This window comes from Phyllostomus hastatus, unplaced genomic scaffold, assembly GCF_019186645.2.
Source record: "Phyllostomus hastatus isolate PE091 unplaced genomic scaffold, TTU_PhHast_1.1 phas_contig_40, whole genome shotgun sequence".
Classification (NCBI taxonomy): domain Eukaryota; kingdom Metazoa; phylum Chordata; class Mammalia; order Chiroptera; family Phyllostomidae; genus Phyllostomus; species Phyllostomus hastatus.
The window spans coordinates 27,205,642-27,230,596 of record NW_025333872.1 but is presented as its reverse complement, the minus strand read 5'-3'; the positions used below and the strand labels follow the sequence as shown (position 1 = coordinate 27,230,596).

Here is a 24,955-nt window from a genome sequence, read left to right as displayed (position 1 = left end):
ACTTACAACTGTAAACCTACTATTGCCCACCTCTGTATTTTGAGAAGAATGGCAAAACCCTAGTCAGAAGAACAATGTGAGTTTAGCTCAAAGATCAAAGAGAATCCTTTTTTTGCTCTGAAGGTTTATTCATGCTTGGTTCTGCTTTTAATTCCAAGTTGTGCTTCTTTCTCCCTCTTTTTGGTTAATTCTTTTTTTTTTTTTTTGAAGATTTTATTTACTTATTTTTTTAGAGAGGAGAAGGGAGAAAGGGAGAGGAGAAAAACATCAATGTGTGTGGTTGTCTTTCATGTGCCCCCTACTGGAGACCTGACCTACAACCCAGGCATATGCCCTAGACTGGGAATTGAACTGGGGACCCTTTGATTCGCAGGCTGGCACTCAACCACTAAGCCACACCAGCTAGGGCTTTGGTTAATTCTTATAATGGACTTATTGAGATTATGCTAAGCATAAAAGATCAAGGTTAGATACACACACATATAAAAGCACAAACTACCTATGAGGGATAGAGCAGTTTTTAATGCTTATGCATTTTACTATATTACTGACATGAGGGGGGACCCAAAAAAACCCAGATTTTATTTATATAAAATTGTGTGTTTATTCTAACATGTTTAAACTTTAGCCACCTTCAAAGTGGGTGGCTATTCTCCATTTGATGCAATACACTTATTGAAATGTTTTTCCCACTGCTCAAAACAGTTATTGAAATTGTTGACTTTTGATGCCTTTTAGTACGTCTGCTGTTTTTTGTTTTACCTCTTCCACATAGGCAAAACATTTCCCTTTGAGGACTTTTTCATTTGGGGAAACAAAATAAGTCACTGGGGGTGAGATTTGGTGAATCGTGGGTGGGGGTGGGGCATGGGGGTCATGCCATTTTTTGGTCAAAAACTGCTCAACACTCTGTGCAGTGTGGGCAGGTGTGCTCGTAAATCACCCATCATGAAATGGGCGAATGCTATGAAAGAGTCTTTAAGCCAAATGCAGCCTCTCACAACACTACCAGCTGTTACACTGATACAGATGGATTCATAGACACACTCACCTAGCAGTGGAAGTCTGTATGTACTACAAGAGGCCTGCCCTCTAGAAGATAATTCCACTTTTTTTTGGTCCCCCCTCATAGATGAGTTCTAACACATAGCCAAGGAACCTGTAAATTTTAGGGAGGAAGGTATTAAATTTTAGAGGAGAAGGAGATGTAGCCCTGAGGGATGATGATGAGGTAATAGTATACGGAGTACAATTGGATAAAGAAGAGAGAGGTATTTAAGAGAAGATTAATATCACATAGATTCATTAAAAAAACTCTTCTCTTAGTTTTCACTGAAAGTCAAGTTGGATTTCTGATTCCATGCTATTTAAAAAATATTTTTACGTAGGAAACTTAAGTCTCTGTATATTAGATTTTTCCCACACCCTAGTGACATAGAATGCCACTGTTAAAATAAAGGACATTTATCGAGTTTTAGTGACCCGTCTGAAGGTTAACTTCTTCTGAATTTTTCCCTAAGTGGACTCTTGCTAGAACAGAGGTAAAAACAATAACAACAACAACAACAAATATTATTCTGATATCACAAAATGCTAAAAAAATCTTTGTTAAATGAATACTTACTATGTGCCAGTACCATGCTAGGCAATTCTAATACAGAGAGTCCCTGCCTAAAGGATCTGTTCACTGTTACAATGTAAAAGCAAAGGGTTAAGAATTAGCTTAAAATCAGCCTTATTCCAAAAGGGGAACTGAGATAATATTGGTAGGTAAGACATCCAGGTTCTTATCCTAAGCCTATAATTAACCACCTGACTTTGGATAAGTCACTTAGCATCTATGACCCTCAGTTACAAAATGAGCAAACAGAACCCAAGTTTCCTTCTGGCTCCAAATAGCTATGGTTTAAATTTTTTTTTGTTATTCAAAAATAGCATAAGATAAATAAGTAAATTCTTCATCAGTCACTATCAGTAAAGTGACTCAACTCCTTGCTGCTATCTGACTAAAAGTGAGGTACAGATGAACATGCACAATCACCAGTCCTACTATCTGGAGGAAATCAAAAGTACAAATAGCTTTTGAGGCAGCAAAATGGAGACGCATTAGTAATTAGATGAAAGAACTATTTCATAAGAACAACTACTGGTTCACTGGCAAAAACATCTGATGTGGCAGGAGGAAAGGAAGGATAGCTGTTAATATCAGTGTGTGAAAAAAGAAGTAAAAGAAAACAGGATGAGAGGAAGAAGAAAAAAACTACAAAAAAAATCTGGGAAAAAGCTCATGTGTAGATACAACTCTTTGAAATACTTTTAATTTACTTTGTTACCTGACTGTTTGTCCTTTAAAGCTGTTTTACACATTTCAATGCGGGCAGAGTGATAAGGAACGTAGCGATCCTGTAGAGATCCCACTAGCACAACATTTTTGAAATAATGAAGCCCTGTGAAAAGAAAATACTGAATTATAATGCAACAATTAATCACATTTAGAACTTAGTAATTATATTAAGTGACCAAAAAAGTATATTTCCTCAGTAGCACTGTTTGTGGCTTCTTTTAAAATACATGATGAATTCCTTATCCAAATTCCTATATATATTATCCACACCCTTCCTTCAGTTTATGTGCTGATATGAGAAATGAGTGTTTGCCCTGAGTGAAAGCAAGGATTGTGTGTGGTGTGTGGTGGTATGGGGGTAGGGGAGAAATGAGATTATTTCATGACATTCTTACTTTCCAAATGATATTCCTCAATAATTAAGGAATATTTCCCCAAGATAGAAGATTACATTCTTCCTTCAAAAACAAATAAAATAGCCTATATGAACTCATTTAAAGCTGACTTTTTTACTACTTTAAATTTTCATTTGACTCTTGCCTAATATTATTCATATTTTTTTCCTTATTTAAGTATGATGTCGAGAAGATACAAGATTTGACTTTCTCAGTAATACTGAGCTTCATAATCCATCCATAGCCTTTTGTCAGGTCCCTTTATTTGTTTTATTAAACTAGGTGAATTTAAGGCTTGTGATTTTAGAATACTTTAATTAACTTCAGTACTGAAACCACATTTTAACCACATTAGTACTGGTAATGTTCTGTCTAGTTTTACTATTTGTCTCAGGCTAGTAAATAAAAAATAAAAATTTTATGTGGTTACTAAGATGCAAATTAATAATGGCAATATGATTACAGCGGGGGTGTATAGTGCATGGAATTTTATTTCTGGAATTTCTAGAGTAAAATTTTGAAATTTTTTGCCCACTGAAATTTAGTCTTACAGACTAACTATGGAAACAACTGTGCATCTAGAATGCAGGAAGGCTTTATAGAAGCTCCCTTTCTCCTTTGGAACTTAAAGATCCTAATAATGAGAAGACTGCAGACTCTCACACAGCCAGCATATACCCTTCATGCCAAATATAAGGTTATCTTTCCTTTTTCCCAATGAGAAGATACTACTTTGAGGCAATTTGAGTATATAAAATTCTAGGGATATATATAATCAAATGTCTACAACAGAAATTCAATTACACATTCATATTTAAAATGCTATTTCAGAAAGATATTAGGAAAAATCAATTTTTCCCCTTCATTCTTACACTTCATGAGACAAATTCATTCTACTTTGGTTTCATTTGATAGCAGTGTCTTCATCTGCATCAGTCCTGCTTTGGAAATAATCTATGTATCCTTAGAGCAGAGGTTTTCAAATTGGTACACATTTACCCCAGGGGTAATTTAAGACTCTCTGCAGTGTGGACAGGCATGTATAAGGTCTGCCCAGAAGTTCTCTAGCCATGTAATATGAAAAATAGAGACATTTCCTGAAGAAGATACAAGATACAAGAAACACTGTACATAGGACCATGATGCCTCAGGCTCCTTCAAAGCAGGCACCCTGGGACCTCACACAGTTCTCCTGATCTCCATCAGCTGCCCTGTTGTATTATCCTGAATTTCATCAACAGTCTGAAATCTCTTCCCTTTCAAAGGTGATTTAGTTTTGAGGAAAGACAGAAGTCACAGGGTGCCAAATCTGGGCTGTGGGGAGGCTAAGTCACCTGGGTGATTTGATGTTTCGCCAAAAAACTCTGCAAGACACACGATGTATGAGCAGGAGTATTATTGTGATGAAGTTGCCCATCACCAGTTGCCCATAGCTATGGCCTTCTAAAACATCCAAATAGTTTCCACAGTAGGAATGTTCAAGCTTAACACAAAATTTGATGCAGATTCATGGCTCTACTCCCTCAGCCATTTTGAATGTGATGGTCACACAGTACACATGCTCACTCAATGGTGTCTACCTCCCCCACTGACTAGTACAGTGAATTCATCATTGTTCATGCATGCACATTCCAATCCACTTTCCTTGGCTGCCAGGTTACATGAATGTCGCACAAAATGTTCTCATTATATTAACAATGGCTGAACGCTTTCTGGACAGACCTTGTATAGCGTTAAGAAAATTGATTTCTGGAGTCCAACTTCCATATGAATACTTTTCTATAAAAGGCTTGTCCTTCTCCCACTGTATAAAAAAAAGGCATTCCTCCAATCTATTTCAAATCTTATTATGATATATAGCCCTGGGATATAAAAGTCTCTGGGAACCAAGCAAACCATGGGTGAAATCTAACTTTTTCTGACAGAAAGTTAAGTTTGATCTGACTGATTTACAATAAGAATTGGCTTTACCAATCAAATTTTATGGGACACATTTTCCATAAATTGCATTAAATGAGCTAAATCTGTAACTCTAATTGAATGAATTAAGTCTACATATTTTTATGAAGATAATTATAATAAACACATATTACCTGATATGCCAGGTACTATATCCTTTGCAACTATTTAAAATTATAGAAACTGTTTTTAGGTGTCCCTAAGATTATACAAGGGGGATATATTTTTCAAAATTCTTTTAAGGGTTAAATAAGGCAAAAATGTGAAAACAACTGTCCTACTGTACATCATCTTCACTTTTGAGTTTTTTCAATACGGCACTTCTTTTGAATCTAAGTATAATGCTGTTAGTGAAATTTTATCCCAAGCTACATGAAACTAGCCATATTAACAGCCTAATTAGCCTCTTTTAACTAAGAGCTTTGCTCAACAACATTCACTTTTGTACTTTCCTAAATGATGAGTTTTCCTCAAACTGCCAGCATCTTCTATACCCTCTTCACTCTTCCCTAACGACCTTGCTTCCTATTTCACTGAGAATGAAGAATAGGAAGAGAACTTCCACATACTCCCATCTTAACATAAACCCATCTACACCATACCTGTACTTTCATGTTTTGCCTTCACTCGTGCTCCTTCTGATAAACTATTCATGCTCCCACCTCAGGCCAGCCCTCAAACTTATATGCTAGGTCCCAACCCCTTCTGTTTATTTAAGGCCTTGGCTCTTGTAGTTAGTTGTCTCATACCTCTCTTGCTTCATCAATTTTCCCTTTTGTACATATCATTCTTATCAGTATGCAAAACACTACCTTTAGCTCTCAGATTCCATGACAATGAAATAAAATAAAATCAAAGACCCTACTACTGATATAAATATACTATATTGTCATATTTTGAAATGTGATTTCTAAGATAGTACTGTACTTTAAAATGCATTTTATATTTAGTAATCGATCAATTTTAATAAGTTTTCCAATAAATTAATACTAATACTGTATTTCTGCATAGAGTTTGATTTTTATATGATCCAAGAGCCAAGTTAGTTAAATAGTCTGTTGACTCTTTTTGAATCTTTTGGTTTCAATTCCCTGTCTAGCAGTATTGGCCTGAGAGGGTAGAAACACAAAGTGAAACATGGTGGGCCCAGAGTCTCAATGGGAATTACGGAAGTAATTCATCTGTGTGGAAGTCCAGCTAATAAAAATGTCTGAAATCTTTATTTTGATAGTCTTCCTGATACTTTTGGTGACTCACTTTTTTCCCCTGAAATTTTAATGTTTTAAAGCAATTTCTATCGGTTCATTTTAGCTTTACTTTTCAAAGCTGGCTAAAGCACTGGTGGTTTTGCACACTAAGGGACATTTAGCAAATTTGGAGACATTTTTGTTCTCACAACTGTGGTTTGGGGGTTGTAAGGGTGGTGAGTGTGCTACTGGCATTTTGTGGGTAGAGGCCAGGGATGCTGCTAAATATCCTACAATGCACAGGACAAACCCCTGACAACAAGGAATTATCAAACCCAGAATGTGAATAGTGCTGAGAAAACTCTGTTCTTTTAAAATGGACATATTCTAAGCAATATTAAACTATTCTTATTTTTACTCATTTATTTTAAATACTATTATTAGAAAGAATTTACTTCCTAAAATAATGTTAGCTGATGCTGATTTTCCCCATTTTCAGAAACAAAATACAAATGTTATTTACAAATCAAGTGATACCTATAATTAAACACCTGTGCTGTCTACTGGAAGAAAAGATTATCTAGTGCCACAGTAGCACAGCAGAAATTCAACCACTGGTAAAAAGAATCTAAGCAGATATTTTTTGGAAGATCTTAAAATAGGATATGTTTTGGAAGTTCGACATGAAGAGTTTCTTATTTGGCTATATTTGAGCCCTCATTATGGAATGTGGAAGTGCCCATGATCCTTCTATATAATCTTGACTACTTTACTACTGATGTCACCTAATCTATATATAATATACTTTTTACCTTCCACATTGCTCTAGTTCTTTCTTTTTCTTTCTTTCCCTTGGTATACAATCCTGAGATGCTAGTATGCTATGTGAACTATATAGTCTATCAGCAATTCATAGAATGCTATAGGTTTTTGGTCAAAAGTTGCTATAAAAATTTAATAAATGTTTGTAATTGTAATGCCTTAATCAAAAAAGACAATTTCCTCTTAAAATGAGTATTTCTTTAGCTCTTTCAGATCTACTGTGTCCACAAAACAAAAAAGGGAATTCACACTTAAAATTATTTTTATATAAAAAAATTTCTCAATTGTTTTAGAGATCAAATAACTTATTTTAGGCTTTTAAAAGTTTCCTTAATTTTAAAATAATGAATAGTTTTCAACTGAGGAAAGCTATTAACTAATGATATGTTGCAGAGGAAAAGACTTTTCAAAAGAAACACCCACAGGGGAGGCTTGCTTAAATAAAAAAAACAAAAGAAGTTAGTGGACTAAATTTTGCTTTAGACAGGTTGTTTTATTTTATTATTATTGTTTTAATTCTTGCCTGAGGAAACATTCATTGATTGTAGAGAGAAAGAAAGGGGGAGAAAGAGAGAGAAAAAATCATCAGTTGCCTTCTTGTACGCACCCCAACCGAGAATGAACCTGCAACCTAGGTGTGTGCTCTGACCATGAATTGAACCTGCAACCTTTCTGTGCACAGGGTGAGGATCCCACCAACTGACTTCGCCAAGGCCAGACAGGTTATTTTAGCTTTTCCCTAAAGAAGAGGAAATCAGTCATCCAGAGGAAACAGAAGCAATAACTGGACTAGGGCACCCAAGACTTTGTACCTTCCACAAAGTGAAAACATAAAGGAGAAATCACTAGGGCTTTTGATTGCTTAAAAACACCTGTATAGTGTATCAGTTACATAAAATGGTTAAGTAAACATTGCTCTATGCTTTCCTATTTATGTTTCTGATGTGACCCCATATACTTCTACATTGTGAATAAAGTAATTTTCTAGACCAGAGGATACTGGTCTGCACACAGCAGGAGGTGAGCAACAGGCCAGCAAGGGAGGGAAGCTTCATCTGTATTTATAGCCATTTCCTGTTGCTCGAATTGCTGCCTGAGCTTTGCCTCCTGTCAGATCAGTGGCAGTGTTAGATTCTCATAGGAGCATGAACCCTAAGCTGCGCATGCAAGGGATCTAGGTTACACACTCCTAATGAGAATCTAATGCCTGTGATCTGAGGTGGAGCTGAGGTGGTGATGCTAGTGCTGGGCAGCGGTTACAAACACGATTATCATTAGCAGAGAAGTTTGACTACACAGAGAACACAATAAATCAATTGCTTTGCTGGCTCATATGAAAACCCTACCAGTGAGGGGCAAGTGATAATTAAGCTGCATCTGGTAGCAGGTTTTATAGTGGCAAAAGAGTTGATGTACTAAAATTGTACAATTGCATCTCATGGCAGGCTTTAAGTCTGATTCCAACACTTATTTTAGTCTGTGTGTGGGCTGCCAATTATTTTATTTACCACTCCCGTCTATGCCTCTTTTGCGCTCTGCACACTTGTCTCAGACACAGTTTTGGTAAGTTCACATACTAACCCTAGCATGTTGGTGTGCTGTATAATTATTTCATTATATATTACAATGTAATAATAATAAAGAGCACAATAAATGTAATGTGCTTGAATCATCCCCAAACCATTCCCCACACCCACTCTGTCCCTCGTCCCTGGAAAAATCATCTTCTATGAAACTAGCCCCTGGTGCCAAAAAGGTTGGGGTCTGCTGTTCTAGATAACAAAAAAGGGTGAGGGGAGACATAGCTCAAGATAGACTTGCTCCTGGGGACATGGCCTGCAACTGGGGACATGGCCTGCAACACAGGCCTGTGTCCTGACTGGGATCAACCAGTGCCGCTTTGGTTTGTAGGCCCATGCTCAATCCACTGAGCTACACCAGCCAGGGATGGCTTTTTTATTTTTAGTTTTTTAGAAACTGAAGCTTATTTAGACTAAGTAGCCTAGTCATTTCAACTAGAAATACTATCTGCATATGCCTCCAAAGTTTCACTGTTTGTTAAGTTAGGCTGGTACAATCAGAGGGGAGGTGAGAGTCTTGCCACACATTATAAGGCAAATAATAAATTACAAACTTGTAAGCAAAAGTTTTAACTATTCCTTAAGAAATAACTCAAGTGGCCCTGGCTGGTGTGGCTCAGTGAATTGAGTGACAGCTTGCAAACCGAATGGTTGATGGTTCTATTCCCTGTCAGTGCACATGCCTGGGTTGTGGGGCATGGGAGAGGCAACCATTTGATGTTTCTCTTTCTCTCTTTCTCCCTCCCTTCTGCTCTCTCTAAAAATAAAATAAATAAAAATCTTTAAATAAAAAGAAACATTTGAAAACATTTATTTAAAAAAATAACTCAAGAGCAAAAGACCTATTCACATCTATTAATAACTATAAACAATAATACAAAATCTGGATGAGGAATGTCACAGATTACAGAATTTTTGTAGTAAAATTTTATAGTTATTCTTTCTTTTATGTTTTTATTTTCTACTATTGCTCTTTATTACTACTGCTAATTAAGTTTTACTTTGTCAAATGAAATATAAATACACCTTGGGGAACATTTATATTCAGTTTTGTCTTTCCTGTATTTCTTAACCCATCAGGAGCAGTGGTACAAACTCCACAGCTATACACATGGCTTTAGTTAGTGTCCATAAGTTTTTCTCATGTGAAACCTGTACACTGTATTTGATTTTGTAGGAATAACTTATAGTTTTATTAATCAAGTATATATTTCTGTGCACTCTAAGTAGCAGTTGTTGCTTTGTACCTTTACAAACAAGATCATAAAAACTGACTTACAAAAAAACCTTTCTTTCACTGATTCTAGTAACAGACCATACATGAAATAGCCATTTCCAGATTTCTTTATCATATTAATAACAACATCTAAGGTAGAATCTTGAAAAGGATAAAACAGGACTGAAGTGAAGTAGCTATATTCAATTACTAACTCTGCCCAGTGTTCATATCGAATGTTTGAAGAGCAGGATGGAAGACATGGTTGATAGAAATGAAGATAAAAGATTTAAAAGGCCAGGGCTTAAGTTTATAAGGTCAAGTTATTTCAGACTTGGAACTATCAGTCATCAAATATATGGGTTTGATTTTCAGCTTACCATGCAATATTTAACCTGCTTTTGGTACCAAAAATAATGTTTAAAAGATCACTCACTGGTTCAATGGATTTACACTGAACACTTACTAGGAAGAACGATAGTAAATATTAAGTGTGTATATGGGGGGTGGGAAAGGGTTGTCACAACAAATCAGATTTAAGAAAAGAAGGGTAAGATAGATAAAAATGACTCAATTGAGATAAACTATAGTGGATGTGATAAAAGGTTCATATATAATATAATGTTAATATGAATGCAAAGATAATATTACCAATTTTGGGATGTGGATCACAAAGAAGTAGGATCAATCAAAGATGCCACTGAAGTGTTTCAAACCAAGTTAATTTAGAGGACAGAGTACCATTTTAAAAAGGATGAAAAAAGAGGCAGCTTACATATTTAGTTTGATATGTAAGTAGAGATGTCTACCAGACAAATGAGGAATGAAATTCATGAAGTCAGTCCTGGAGATATAAGATTTGGTATATAAAGGTATATATTAGGTACTCTGAGAGCATAGGAATATTAAATCAGATAGGACATCAAGGAAAACTTTTGATAGTAGGTGGTGCTTGAGTTTAACTTTAGAAGATAAAGATAATTAGTTCTAAAAAGACAGGTAAACACATCATGAGGACTAGTGGTGGCAAAAGCATGCATGAATGCAAAAAAGCATAAAATGTGTGGTATAACTAAAGCAAAGGATGTGTATGTGAGAAGAATAGGATATGAAGCAAGTAAAAAAGTCACAGAGACCAGATTATAAAGGATCTGATACACCAAGCCACAGACTATAAACATTAAAAGTTATATCCTAAAAGATGTAAGATGCCATGAAAGATTTTTAAACAGGGGCAATATGGTCTGATTTCATTTTTAGAAGATCATTTCATCTTATGAGGAAGTGAGATGGGAGAGAAAGGGGCATGCAGGAGTGATGGTAACCAATTTGGAGGCCATAGCAATAATCTAAGTAAAAAGTGATCAAGGATGAACTAGAGTGGTGGTAAAGAAAAGAAAGAGAAGTCTCCATTAGCTACTAAGAAAGTTGAATGTTTCAGGGCTTGATAACTCCATAGATGTCGGGGTAGAGTGAAAGAGGAGTCTGGAACAACTTCTAAGTTTCTGGCAGGGTAGATGATGGTGCCATTCCTGTATTTGTGGGATACAGATAATTAAATCTGAGTGGAAAGAAGAGGTGTCTGAAAACATCTGAGGCACCCATGAGACATAACCACATCTATTCAATAGGCAGCTGGATATGTAGGTCTTCGAACACAGCACAGAGGACTGAGCTTTTAGAGATACATATCTATGAGTTACCAATGGTGAAGATGGATATGAAATGATGTTATCAAAGAAGAATGTAGAGTGAGAAGAGCAGATGATTGAGACTGGAGAACAAAGAAAACTCTTAAGTTTAAGGGGAAAGGAAAGAAAAGAAAGCCTGTGTAGGAAGCAGAAAGCCAAGATGAAAGAAAACCAGGAGAGGCTGATGTTACAGAATTGAAGGGAGAAAAGTTATTTTAAGAAGGAGGGTGTTTTCATTAATTTATGTATTGTCTATGGCTATTTGTGTGCTATAATGGTATTGCTGAGTAATTGCAACAGAGATCTTATGGCCCACAAAGCCAAAATATATACTGTCTGGCACTTTAGAGAAAAAGTTTGCCAAACTCGCCACTACAAAGAGGAGTGAGGAGATGGGAGTGGTGTAGGGTAATATCCAGGTTTCCGTTATGCCTTCACTTTCACAAGGAAGAGAAGATAATATTCTTTGAAGAAGATAAAGATGAGGACTGTCTGTTCCCCTCAAGTGAAAATTTCAAAGTGGAAATAGTATTCTGGGAAGAAGACATTAGGGTGAGGATGAGTCATGGAGATATGCTAAGGTCATTTATAGTGTGAGAATGGCAAAGAAATAGTTGGGAACTTCAAACTGTAAAAACTTAGAAAATATTTGCAAGATGGGGAATATATTTAATAATTGGTTAATAAGAGATGAATAACAAGACTCATCAAAGTTGAGAGTGTGAAGAAGAATGGACTATTAATAGTTTAGTTACTGACATTTTCCAGAAATGCTTGATAGCCTTAGAATAGGAAATCAGAACAGTATCAGTTTACAACAAAGACTGAAGACTGGGGTACGGGCAGCTAGAAGGACAAGAGGACTAAGATATGCAGAGGCCTAGTTCAAATACTGACTAACATAACTGGTATGAATTATGAATGCTAAAAATTTTAGGATAATTTCAAAAAAACTGTGCAGCTCTTAAAAGATAAATACAGTCATGTGAAAAAATTAAACCATACTATCAATTGCTTGGTTTTAATTGTGAGTTTGTAATTTCATTACTGAGAAATCATGGTCATTAATGCTTTTTAATCATCATAAAGACATATTGATAATTTATTTGCTAAAGGTTTATTTTAAAAAAGACTTGCAAGTGAATGTTTTGAAAACAGTACTGTATACTTACCTGCTTTATTACTAAGCTTGTATAAGAAAGTTTGGCGAGGATCTGAATGATCTCGACATGTCAACTGCAAAAGAGAACCTGACTTTTTCCATTTCTGCATAAACCACAGACCTAGAGAGTTATAAATAATATGTGAGCATAACTTGAAATATATGCTAACATATGCCAAGGTTATTAATTTTCATATATATTTTATTTCAAAAAGACACCCTGCAAATTAGCATTTTGTTGGCCAATATATTTATAAAATATTTCCATTTTGTGGTAACAAATATAAATATATATGTACACATATAAGTTAACTATGGGTTAATGATGGCTGAAAGAGGACTTGCTATTTCCTTCTCAATAAGAAATAAAATAGATAATAGTCTATGAAGAACAAATCTAGGAAATTTGTACCTTTAGATATATTTGTTCAAATTACAAAGAAGCTGAGGGAGATGACACTCCAAACACAGTAGTAGAATTAAATGCCTAAGCACTCAGTCTTTAAACTATATATAATTACAGTTAAGTTATGGTAGACTAACTGTATAAGGACCAACTCTTAGAATAAGAAATTGGTTAGTGTTTCCTAGTAATTGCCAAATATAATTTAACTTTTATATTTAATTGTATTTCATTATATTATCAGTTACTCATACGTAAATATATCTCTCTTTATGTGTAACCCTAATCACTCTGGAACTGGTTTTCAAGATTGTGGAATAGTAACTTTTACTTTTGATGCTTCATTATTACAGAAGAGAAGAGAGAAGAAGAAAAAAAACCCTTTAACTGATTACATCAGATTATTGTAAGCTTATCTGGGGGAAAATTTAGTGAAAAAGGAAATTCAAAGTACTGCATCTTATTTATATTGGGTTCTATATTTTTTATGGGTTTCATTTTTCTCATGTTCTCTTTTTCAAACTATAGAAAATCTAGAACTAGTTATATTTTGAATACCATCATATGAAATGAGATACAAAGGGAAATGGTTTGTTTTTTTGGTCAATAAAAAAAGTGAAGGAGAAAATAAAAATAAGTTGTTTTGTTTTTAATTTTTATTTATTTATTTTTAGAGAGGGAAGGGAGGGAGATAGAGAGAGAGAGAGAGAGAAACATCAATGTGCGGTTGCTGGGGGTCATGGCCCGCAACCCAGGTACGTACCCGGACTGGGAATCGAAGCTGCGACACTTTGGTTCGCAGCCTGAGCTCAATCCATTGAGCTATGCCAGCCAGGGCTTAAAAATAAGTTTTAAGGCTCAATAGAAAAAAAAACAAAAAAAAACACCGGAGTGAAATCTAATTTATCCCCTCAATGGGAATTGATTGAGTAAACTATAAAAAAATTAAAAAAAAAATCTAAGGGAAAACAAAACAAAACAAAAAGGCAAATAGAATGAGATCATTATTAGTGTGAATATTTATTCTAATTCAAATGGGTTCTTAACTCTCATTTTAAATTTTTAAATAATTTTAGGACTTATTTTCTCATAACATTCCTTTGTTCTCAAACCAAAATCAGAGTTAACATTTTATATAAAATGTTATAATGCTACAATATATTAAATATTGATATGTATTTGTTATCTGCTCAACTAATGCAAAAACAGAATAGCCTATTTATAAGGTAAATATTTACTGAAAATATTTACAGTAATGAAAAAACTGCTCTAATGACTTTTTACAAATATCACTTCACTATAACATTCATTTTCTGAAATGGCTTAGCTTATTTTAATGTGTATGACAAAACAGAAAATAACTTTATCTTTTGTTTCATGACATTCCAAGTATGTGACAAACTGGTTCTAAATAAATGCAAAAAAATTAAATGTGACTTCAATTTTCTTCCCATGCCATATTTTTTATACTGAACAATAAAACTTTTTTTACCTGTATTAACAAGAGCACTGCTATTGTAGAGTGTACCAAGGTGAGGTCCAGAAAGAGATAGAAAGGTATGAAGTTTGTTGAGGTAATATTTAAACCTTGGCCTTGTAAGCACTGAACGGATTATTAAATTGCCCAACGAATGTCCAATAAAGCTTTAAGAGAAAAAAAATGACATTTCTCCCATAGCATTAGTTTTGAAAACAAATATCAAGGTGATATCACTATACATAGATGTGAAATACTAAGAATTTAAAAATTTCTAATACATTTTAAAATTACGGTTTGATACTTTGAAATGAGATAACTTACATTTTGAAGGAAAAAATGTGGACATAGTAGGAAGCTCCTATTATGTAATTTAAATGCTTACCCTATGGCACAGGTGGCAAACACAAGGCCCCTGGGCTGAATCCTGCCCTCCACTTTGTTTCTCTACCTGGCAACAGTGTCAAGCTCTCGCTTAACTGTTAAGGAGTAGTTATATTTATACAGTCCTAAAATCACATTTGGCCCTTTGAACACAACTGCAAGGCTGATGTGGCCCCTGATGAAAATGAGTTTGACACCCATTCTCTATGGAAACAAGATATTATATAGAAAATTTTATAGTCTGTAATTGCTTAGAAATACATATTTTAAAAGAATGTGTTGACTAGATGATAAATTTGCCTCCTTGGGCATACATACAATTACTTAGTTAAATAATGATTTAAAACAAAAACAATGAATTTGTACCTATAAAGGATGACTTATAAGAAACTGTACACCTGTTTCTTTTATTCTCTGGTCCACACTTAACAGTATGCAAGTTCTCTGACTAAGTACTGTCAAGGCACAAGGAAAACATGTATATTTTCCTACTGTAAGTCTAAGATCATACCAAAAAGAAAACTAATCATTTTAAAGCACTTCACCTTTATTAAGGAATATTTAAATCAAAAGAGCCTGCTTCCTTAGCATTATTTTATAACAGATAATATATGAATCCCTGGGGACAATTAACAATGAAAGCTGTCTAAACACTGAGTTACACAAATAACTAGTGAGAAGTTCAGAACAAACTCCCCTCCCAAATTGATGTTCCTAAAGCTGTGGGGTGAGAGCTCTGATGGTAATTAATAGTCTTTTAATCAACCAGATCAGGCTCTTGGATAATGGGTGATTATAACTGACAATCTAATCTGAAAGAGGGACTTCTGTGGATGAATGAAAAAATTAAAATATATTATTTTCTCATCATAAAATAAATGAATAAAAAAATAAGATCCCTGTAGAAAATTTAGTAAATAAAAAGTATTTTAATATCCATAAAGAGCATTAGAACAAGAAAATAATTTCTCCTTCCCCCAAACATACTTATATCTCTTCCCATATTTTAACAGAAATGCTTGTGTTTTTGTAAAAAAGACTTCAAATAGAAATTCATTTATCTCTTTTCTTAGTCTCTACTGCATACTTCAAACTAGAAACAAACTCCACAAAAGTTTATAGTATTCAGAGCCAGCTTCTTCCTCTAACCTAGTTGGAATATGAAGGTAATCTGTTTCATCTTTTTGAAGAAGGAAGACTAGTTTTGACTTTTTATTTAATTCCTAATGGACTAGAAGAAACAACTATTTTTTCTCCCATATATATCCACAATATCTAATGAAATAATGAGACATGCTGGTTTGATCATCATCTCTTGCTTGTGGAAAACTAACCCACAAAGTAGAGTCACAAAATTTTGAGAATATTTCTATTGTTTTACGTGTGTGTGTGTGTGTATGTATATATATGTTATATGTGTGTGTGTGTGTGTGTGTGTGTGTATATATATATATATATATATATATATATATATATATATATATATCTCTCCCTAAAACCTTTCTTTTGGTAACAGTTTTTTCTAAGATATAATTCACATACCATATAATTCAGCCATTTAAAGTGTACAATTCAATGGTTTTTGGTATATTCACAGAGATGTGCCATTACTTCAAGAAATTTTATAACATTTCACCACCTCAAAAAGTAACCATGTCACCTGTAGCTCTCACCTCCCTCTCTTCCATCTCCTCCAGCTCTAAGCAATCACTAACCTTCTCTATAAATTTGCTAATTTTGGACAATTCATGTAAACAGAATCATATAAAATTGGGTCTTTCCTTAAAATCTTTTAATTTTTTCTTTTCTCTTTAAGTTAATTTGAGTTGTGGTTTCCTATATTTAGAATAGGACAACAAAACTATCACAAATTCTGTTTAATTTTTCTGTAATTCATAGAGGTATAAAAATAGTGAATATTATAGAAGTTACCTTATTTTTGAGACTGTTAGACTATATATCTGAATATACTGTATTATCTCATCCAGAAGGCGATCAGTCATGCTATCAAAATCAGCAAAAGTATCATTCTAAACAAAAGCAAAACAGACATATCATATACTGTGTATGTATAATCACATAAAAACTTGAATATAAACATTATTTTTAATGTAGGTACTGAAAATATGGTTAAGACCAGTTTTTTTGGTGAATACAGTATTAACTGTAACAAAATGAGAAAAAGTGAATTTCTAGGAGAAAAAAGGTTTAATATTTTAAATAACACTTTAGTTAATTGTTTGCTCCTCAACTGTTTAGCCCACTATCAGAATTTAACGTTATTTATAATAATTTAATTAATAAAACATTTGCATAGAAATGTGAAATTCTAGAAAATCTGCGTATGTGAAGAGCTCATAAATAGAACTGTAAAATATTTTTACTTACTGGGGATATGCATTAATGTTAAATTTTACAGAAATTATAAAAATTATTTCAAAAAATTATTTCTACTACTAACAGGCATTTTGTAGTAAGCAAGTACTTATGTAGAAACTAGTATAAAATTATTTGCTTACACTAAAAATATTGTGATACTGTACCTGATTTCTCTCAGACATAAGAAAATCAATTCTTCCCCCAGGCAGTCCAAGTTCAATATAAGTTTTTACTAATCGCAGATCTGCACTATTACCTAGAAAATAAAAAAAATTAAAAATGTCTGAAAGAGAAGATAAAGTAAAAGGTATGATCATGCCAGTTGTGAAGAGACAGTGCACTGCAAAACAGAGTCATCAATTTTTATTTCAAAGCTGATTTCCATTAGCCAGACAATACCTTTCAACAGTTTTTTCTTTAGGTTCTGGTCACATCGATGTTTTTCACTTTCCTGCCTAACAGTGTATTACTCTGTGTAGTGCTCTGTCAGCACCCACTAGTGACTGCTGGCTATAGTAACTGTGAAGGACTGACTGAAGTACTCATTACCATCACTACTCTAAACTAGATAATCACAAACCTTGAATGCATTTTAGGTTTGGACTTAATCTGTTGGCTTTCACTTGGTGGTACTGGTATGGATGAATGGAAATAAAAGTCCATTTAAATAATCTAGGATAGTTTATTTTAACTAACTTAAAAGATATCTAGAAATAGAAAATACTTATTACAGATATTATATAAAGCTTTTATAATGTAGACAATATATAAATATAAAAATTATCTTTAAAAATTAGTAGTTTAGCTAATTCCTTTGGTTTACTTAGGAATAAATATGTCATTTTCAATTGCTGAATTTTTACCCTTCATATATCTATGTGGATCTATATATATATATATATAAAATCTTCATATATCTATGTGGATCTATTATATATATATAACCTTTTAGGTATTTCATGCCCTGACAGAGATAACTTTCATTCCTGATTTTAAAAGGAACACCTCTAGTGTTTCACTACTGAGTATGTTTCTCACTAGCTGGAAATGTAAATGTTCAATCACATTAATGATCTAGGGCTAGTTTGGTGCTTAGTTGTCCTAATTGGGAATTGATAATCAATTTTATCAATAGTTCCTTGATTTGCTGATATAGTATGTTTTATTAATAAATTTCTTTATATATATTTATATTTGCATTCTGGGAATTAAAGCCTATTTGTTAGAGGTTTTTTCGGATATTTTAAAAATTCATTAATTATTTTTCTGTGATACTGCTACAATTTTATTAGCAGTATTGACCTACTCTTTTGGGGGGTTATGGGTGTGATGTCTTTTTTCAGATTTGGTAACAAGGTTAGGTTAACTTTAAGAAACAAAATAAGCTACATTCCATAATCTTTTTCTATTATTCTGCTATAAATTTATATAACACAGAGATAATATTGTCTTCAAAATTGCAAAGAAGAATTTGCCAGAGATTCTATTGGACCATGACATTTTCTTTGGGGGCTAATTCTTTGAAAATTTCATTACTAGGATGGAAGAGGTTACTATTAGAGCTATTTCATTTCTTGAGAGAGGGTTCTGTCTTTTTTTTTTTTGAGAAAATCTCCAATTTCATGAGAATTTACTATTTCAGACCTATTTAGTATTTTTATAATCTATAAAATCTTGTCAATTTGTTCTTACAGAATAACATGATAGCAATACTCTGCTAGTCTAGAGATATCTGGCATCTTCTAATATAATTCCTAATCAAGAAAAAGTCTGTTGAGTAATCAAAATAGCTATCACAACACCATAGCACCAAAGTCAGGTTATTTAGAAGGTTAATTTAACCCCTAATTAATTAGTGAACCTTTAATTTTAATTTTAAAGTATTGACTTTTCTAGCCCTGAGGTACCTTTGGATTTAAAGCATCAAACTAAGCAGAAACTAGGAAGACTATCAAAGGGAGACAAAATGATTGCCATGAAGTAACTAACAGCTAGAAAGAAAAGAACACAGTAAGAGTGCACTGACTGATATGGCTCAGTGGACTGAGTGCTGGCCTATGAACCACAGGTCACAGGTTCAATTCCCACTCCGGGCAGGTGCCTGGGTTGAGGGCCAGGGGTCCCCAGTTGGGGGCATGTGAGAGACAATCACACGCTGCTGTTTCTCTCCCCCTTTTCCCCTCTAAATAAACAAAATTAATTAATTAATTAATTAACTAAATCTTTAAAACAAAACAAAACACACAGTAAGAGAGAAAACAGAAAAATCCAAAGTTAAAATAAATAAAATATTGGCGCATGGATGTCAGTTTTACGTAAAATGTACTTAAAAAGAAATCTAATATTATATGTAGCACAATTAAGCATAATTCCTGCTTTGGAATATATTTAAGATGCAATTAATTTATTCAATTTAAAAGTCTTTTTTTAGTCCAAAGATTAAATAAAATGAAATGAGACCTATTAGGAAAAGAAAATGTAATTGCTATGGGTTACATCAATCGATGTTTCATACCATCTAAACCATGTACACAGACGATGAGATGTACTCCATCTTCAGAACCATCTTCTTCTTCCATGCTAAAATAGGGGGCTGAGGATGCCAGGAGAGGAACATCACTGTACATGAATCCAGGGAGTTTAAGTTGCTTTAATTCTTCTTTTGCCTGAAGGAAGCTGAAGCAAATATTGCATTCAGTTTTTAGAACCAAAAAGGCAATCTGCTGAATTCATGGAATTGCAGAAAGAGGAAACCCAGAAATTATTTGTTTTTAAAATACTCAAAATATGTGGGATCATCTAAATTACTCTCAGAAATCAGAGTAATTTTCCTTACTATTTTCAGTACATATTCTCATCAAATACAACTACTATTTTAAATCTAAAATTACTTAAAATATTCTTCTAAACTTGATTTAAGAAAATAGGAGAAGTGGAATTAATGCTTTTTACAAAATTTTATATTAAATGCACAGAAAAGCTGGAAGGAGTATTGGAAAGATGATGATCTGATGCATCATCTGTAATTAAATCCTATCCTCTTTACTCCTTTTTAATCTTACATTAAAATAAGGGAGAGAGCTGTTTACAAAGTGAGACAGTGAGAATAGTAGTTACAGTATTTAGTAGATTATTTGTATTTTTCTCTAAAAATAGCATTAAGGGGCAGAACCATTCTAATTGATATATATAACTGATAACATATATTCATCTGGAATGAGTTACTGATGAACTTGGGGATTGCAAACATCAAAAGTTATTTTTAACATTATATCATTTGGACTGATAAAAGTAAAACTCAAAAAAACTGATAAACACTAAACAGCAGAATATACTAGGTGAAGACATATGGACAATTTTTTTCATTAATGACTCACGAACTATAATTCTCTAATAGGCTGTTATCAGCTATCTGGTTTCACTAGCTTTAGGCACTATGGATTTCAATTATGTGTATAATCAGAATAATTTGGGAATTTTAAAAATCTACTGAAGACATGCCAAGAACTCTGACTTCAGGGATTATAACTCTATCCAGAACAAAGAAGTAGAATATTTTGAACACAAATACCAGGCTAGTAAACCTATGTCATCGTCAAAATCTTCTGCATTTTTTTTTTAATGAAATCTCAATTCTGGAAACCACTGACTTAGCTGAGGCAATCTGGGTCTGGTAAGTTTAAAAAGCTTCTTCTAACCTCTTATTCACTATCTAATATTGCTTTTATTTGCTGGATGCACTTGTAAAACCTCACTTTTGTCTGGGAATTAATGCAGACAAATAGGTACTAATCAAAAAAAGATTTTAACTGCAATTATTCCATACTTTTAACATAAAACTACCAATGGAAAATTTATATCAGGAACGTCTAGCCTATAGAACAGGAGAATCATACAGGGAACTACAGGTCTGTCAAACTGCATGAATTCACTAAAACTGTATAATGAGTTAATTAATCAAAGTACTTTTTGTATTACAGAAACCAGATAATTTTATGTATTTATATATATATATTTATAGCATAAATATAAAATGTAATATAAAAATGTTTCTCTCTATATATTTAGTAGTATGTGTTTTTGTGCTCCATTACTTACGCTTGTATTTGAGGTTTTGGTGAATTTTCATACCAGGAAACTGATGAAGTGAAGTTGTAAGAAGTGCTGCTTGGCTGCTTGGTAATGGCATCAAATTTACTTTTAGAATACTTAACACTACAAGGAGACTCTTGTGGTGCAGATGGGAAGGACAGACAACCAGAAGTACAGACAGCAGGCATATTAATACCATCCCTCAGAAATTCATTGTTTAATTTTTCAGATTTTATAAGTCTTTCTTCTTCTAGTGCATCTCTGTTTGTGTAGTAAGCATTTACTGTTCCATCCAAAGCTGAATAATCTGTTTCTTCATAATACCCATTTTGAACCATCTGTTGATCCTGCTCTTCCTCCTCATCCTTTTTACCCTGTTCCTGCTGAAGACTACTAATTCCTTTTTCAGGAGTTTCCTTCTGAGGGCTAACTGAATTGTCACAGCTAAGAGCACATGTGTCAGAAATATCCGTACTGCTTTGAGAGCCAAAATAATCTTCCACAAGCCCTTGTTTTACCATATCAGGACTGGTTGAAAAAGGGTCACTTGTACCCAGATGAGCTTCACTTTTAACTGTAGGGGCTTCTGAATTTACTTGTTTGAGATCTAATGCATCACTATTTTTTCTTTTCACAGTTCTATCTTCACTAACTTCTGTATTAGTATAAATGGAATCTGAAACAACACAAGGGGCATCTAAACAAACCAGATTTGAATTTAATGTTACTGCTGTCCCTGCAGAGTTACTAGATTTATCCGGACTTTGGGAGTCTTTACACACAGTGTCCAAGTTAGGTTTGGAGCTGCAACTACTGTTCACATCACTGGAAGTATCTTCATCTGAAAAAACAATTTGTAAAGGGTCTTTAGTGCTTGGATTTAAGAAATCTATTGCTATTGTTTCATTGTCCAAATGCCCTGAAAATATGACACTCTGCTGTTGTAAAACAATACTTGACTTTTTACTGGCATCACATTTTGGCAAATCAATTGTTCCTAGATTTAATACAGTTTTGCTATCACTTAAATGGCATTCAGGTACAACAGATTTCTTAGAATTTTCATCAGGTGACAATTCGTCATCAGAAGGTAGAGAGTTTATGGACGTCAAAGATGACTGTATTTCACTTAAAGCACTTGTACTTTCAGTACAATGACTTCCTAATGAAAATTTTATATTATAGTCAGGTTTCATCAAAAGCTGAGGAAATAATCTTTCATTATTGTAAGGACCCTGCCCTTGCACAATTTCAAACACTACATCAGGGTTTGGATGTGTTGCAAAAGAACTTGGTTCACTTTCAACACCTGAATCTGAAAATCTAGATGAGGCATATGTAGCATTAATATCTGGTAACTTAATTGTATCTCCACTTACTACAACATGATATTCTTTTGTATAAGAAACAGGCTGATTACTTCTTAACTTAGCTAATGATTCTCCAACAGAATGACAGTTTGCTTCCTGCAAAGCCTCCTTTTCAAGCGTTATGTCTTTAGATTTAGATTTACAGTTAGATTCTAAGTACTCAGAGTTAGGCAGTTGTAAACTATCCACAAGTATTTCATCTTGCTGAAGCTCTGCCCAAGGTTCTATTTTAACAGTTTTATCTCCACTGAAACAATCTTTATTGCAGGGATTTATTTTAATTGTTCTAACTCCTGAAGATGGAATTGCTTGATGATCATGACAATCATCTGATGAACTTCTGGTTGCCACATTGAATTCCACTGGCGTAATTTCATTATCGTCCTGGGAGATATCAAGTTTACCTGAAATGGACAAATTTGCACAAAGATTTAGGTGGCCAGAGTTCAAAGGATCAAAAAGGTCTGGTTGCATGTTTTCAATATCTGGAGACTTTTGTTCAGTTCTATTTGTTGGCAAATAGCTAGCTTCATTTTCACTTGTCTGTCTGATGTAGGTCTTTAGGTCAAAATTATATCCACATACTGTGGGATCCAGACCTTCCTTCTGACTATGTGAAGGACTGCCTTCAAAGCATGTAAACAGATCACTTGATGCTGTACTTTTCAAACATTTGTAGCCTACTAAAACCACAGAATCCTTAGAGTTCTGTTTTATTATTTTTTTTGTATTTTCAGGTTTCATTGTTTTCATGAGCTTAGTGACCTTAACCTTGCATTTATTTGATTCTTCATTCTTTCCTTTTAGAGATTTTGTTAGCTGCTTTTCACCTTCTGTATAGCAAAAATTGGAGGCACCAGCAGGTCTGACTTTCACCTCTGGGCTAGAAGGTCCAGTTATGGATCTTTCTTCAGTGTCATATTTATCCATTCTAGTGGACTCTGATCTCTGAAGATTCTGAACTCCCATCCAGGGTGCATCTAAGTCTTTTATCCAAAGAAAAAAAGATTCAGGTTTAAAACAAGGTGTGAGAACTCACATGATTAAGACTACTTTTTCTGACTAGAACTTTCTAATATCCTCAAAAATAAATAAAACTGGAGGGGAAAGGAAATAGACCTACATTGGGGAATGGTTTTATGTATATTAGGAAGAATATACTAAAAATGACACAAAAGCTTATATATTTTAGTTAGATTATACTTACCTTCAATAACTGAATCTAAATACCTATCTTCAAAGATTATAGGTAATGAATTGAGATCTCCATCTAATTCACTACATTCAATAGGTAGGGGTGGAAGAGAACTGCAGAAGGAAGTATTTTTGATAGCGGTGCACATCTGTAGGTGACTCTGAGCACTGAAAAATATTTCTTAAATCAGACTGTAATTTTAAAAAATTACACCTAATTCCACTTAACAGATTCTATACCCATTCTCCTTCCCCTCACCATTCCTGTGCCCCTTCCTCAAGATATAACCTCCTTATGAAAGAGCTCATTGTTCAGAGGAAAAAACTGGTAAAATGAAAATTATGGTCTGTTGAAAAATTATCTAATTTCTATTATATTCACCTAGACTTTTAAATGTTATTTCAAAGTGACTTACCTATGCTTAATGTCTGAACTTCCTAATTTGTTGAGAATAGCATACAGGAGAAAACTCAAATGCCTACTGATGTTTTGATGGTAGTGAAAAAAATGCATTTCATTGCTATTGCTGTACTTACACATATTGATAAATACAATTAACAGCTGTTTAAAACAAGATGTATAACTTTCTAGTACAAAACAAGTTTTTTAAAAAAACATTTTCTCATGGAAAATTTTAAACAAATCATAGTAAACAGAGTATTATAATAAACCCAATCATTCAGTTTCAACAATTAACATTGTGTCCTTGTTTTACCTACACCCCCACCCACTACTTATCTTCATACTCTATTACTATTTATAGTTAATTTTTTAGGTAACTTCACATGATTGAAATATACTGTCAAATCTTAGCCATTTGACAATACCCAATACAGGTTATTCTCATCTACCCAGAGAGCATTCTCATATTTTTCCTGTCAAACTCCCAGCCCAAGTCAACAATAAGACAACCAGTGTTGTTTTTTCACCTTAGTTTTGCATATTCCCGAACTTCATATAAATAGAATCATATGGTATCTACTCTTTTAGGTCTAGCTTCTTTTACTCAGTACAATGTCCTTCAAGTACTCTTTAAAGCCAAAGTAAACCAATTGAAATATACTCAGTAGCAGATATGACGAACACAGTGCCAGTCCTACTACTTAGGAAAATCCCTAGCATACAGTTATGAACGTAAGAGATTCTGACCTGTGGAAATAAAGATACAACAAGATGGCCAAATAGAAGACTGCAGCTAGAGCTGTATGGGACTACCAACATTACAGTATTATAGATCTGATTATGTGGGGAGGGGATATAGTGCAATACACATCTTTATATAAGGTATGGGTCTTCCAT

At 33.7% G+C, this 24,955-nt stretch overlaps 1 protein-coding gene across 9 annotated transcripts in view; it reads right to left on the bottom strand.

Moving 5' to 3' along the window:
• Window positions 1-24,955, bottom strand: part of FAM135A (family with sequence similarity 135 member A) — a 91,596-nt gene that overhangs the window by 2,392 nt on the left and 64,249 nt on the right. For 5 of the 9 annotated variants that reach the window (XM_045843033.1, XM_045843034.1, XM_045843035.1 and 2 more), the window contains 8 exons: window positions 23,669-23,823; window positions 21,098-23,447; window positions 19,515-19,675; window positions 17,164-17,255; window positions 16,553-16,650; window positions 14,252-14,403; window positions 12,367-12,477; window positions 2,334-2,447 (listed from right to left, as the gene is read on the bottom strand). In XM_045843033.1, the coding sequence (XP_045698989.1) occupies window positions 2,334-2,447; window positions 12,367-12,477; window positions 14,252-14,403; window positions 16,553-16,650; window positions 17,164-17,255; window positions 19,515-19,675; window positions 21,098-23,447; window positions 23,669-23,823 (3,233 nt within the window). The remainder of the gene's footprint in view (window positions 1-2,333; window positions 2,448-12,366; window positions 12,478-14,251; window positions 14,404-16,552; window positions 16,651-17,163; window positions 17,256-19,514; window positions 19,676-21,097; window positions 23,448-23,668; window positions 23,824-24,955) is intronic. The other 4 variants (XM_045843040.1, XM_045843039.1, XM_045843041.1 and 1 more) reach the window with 3 other exon arrangements.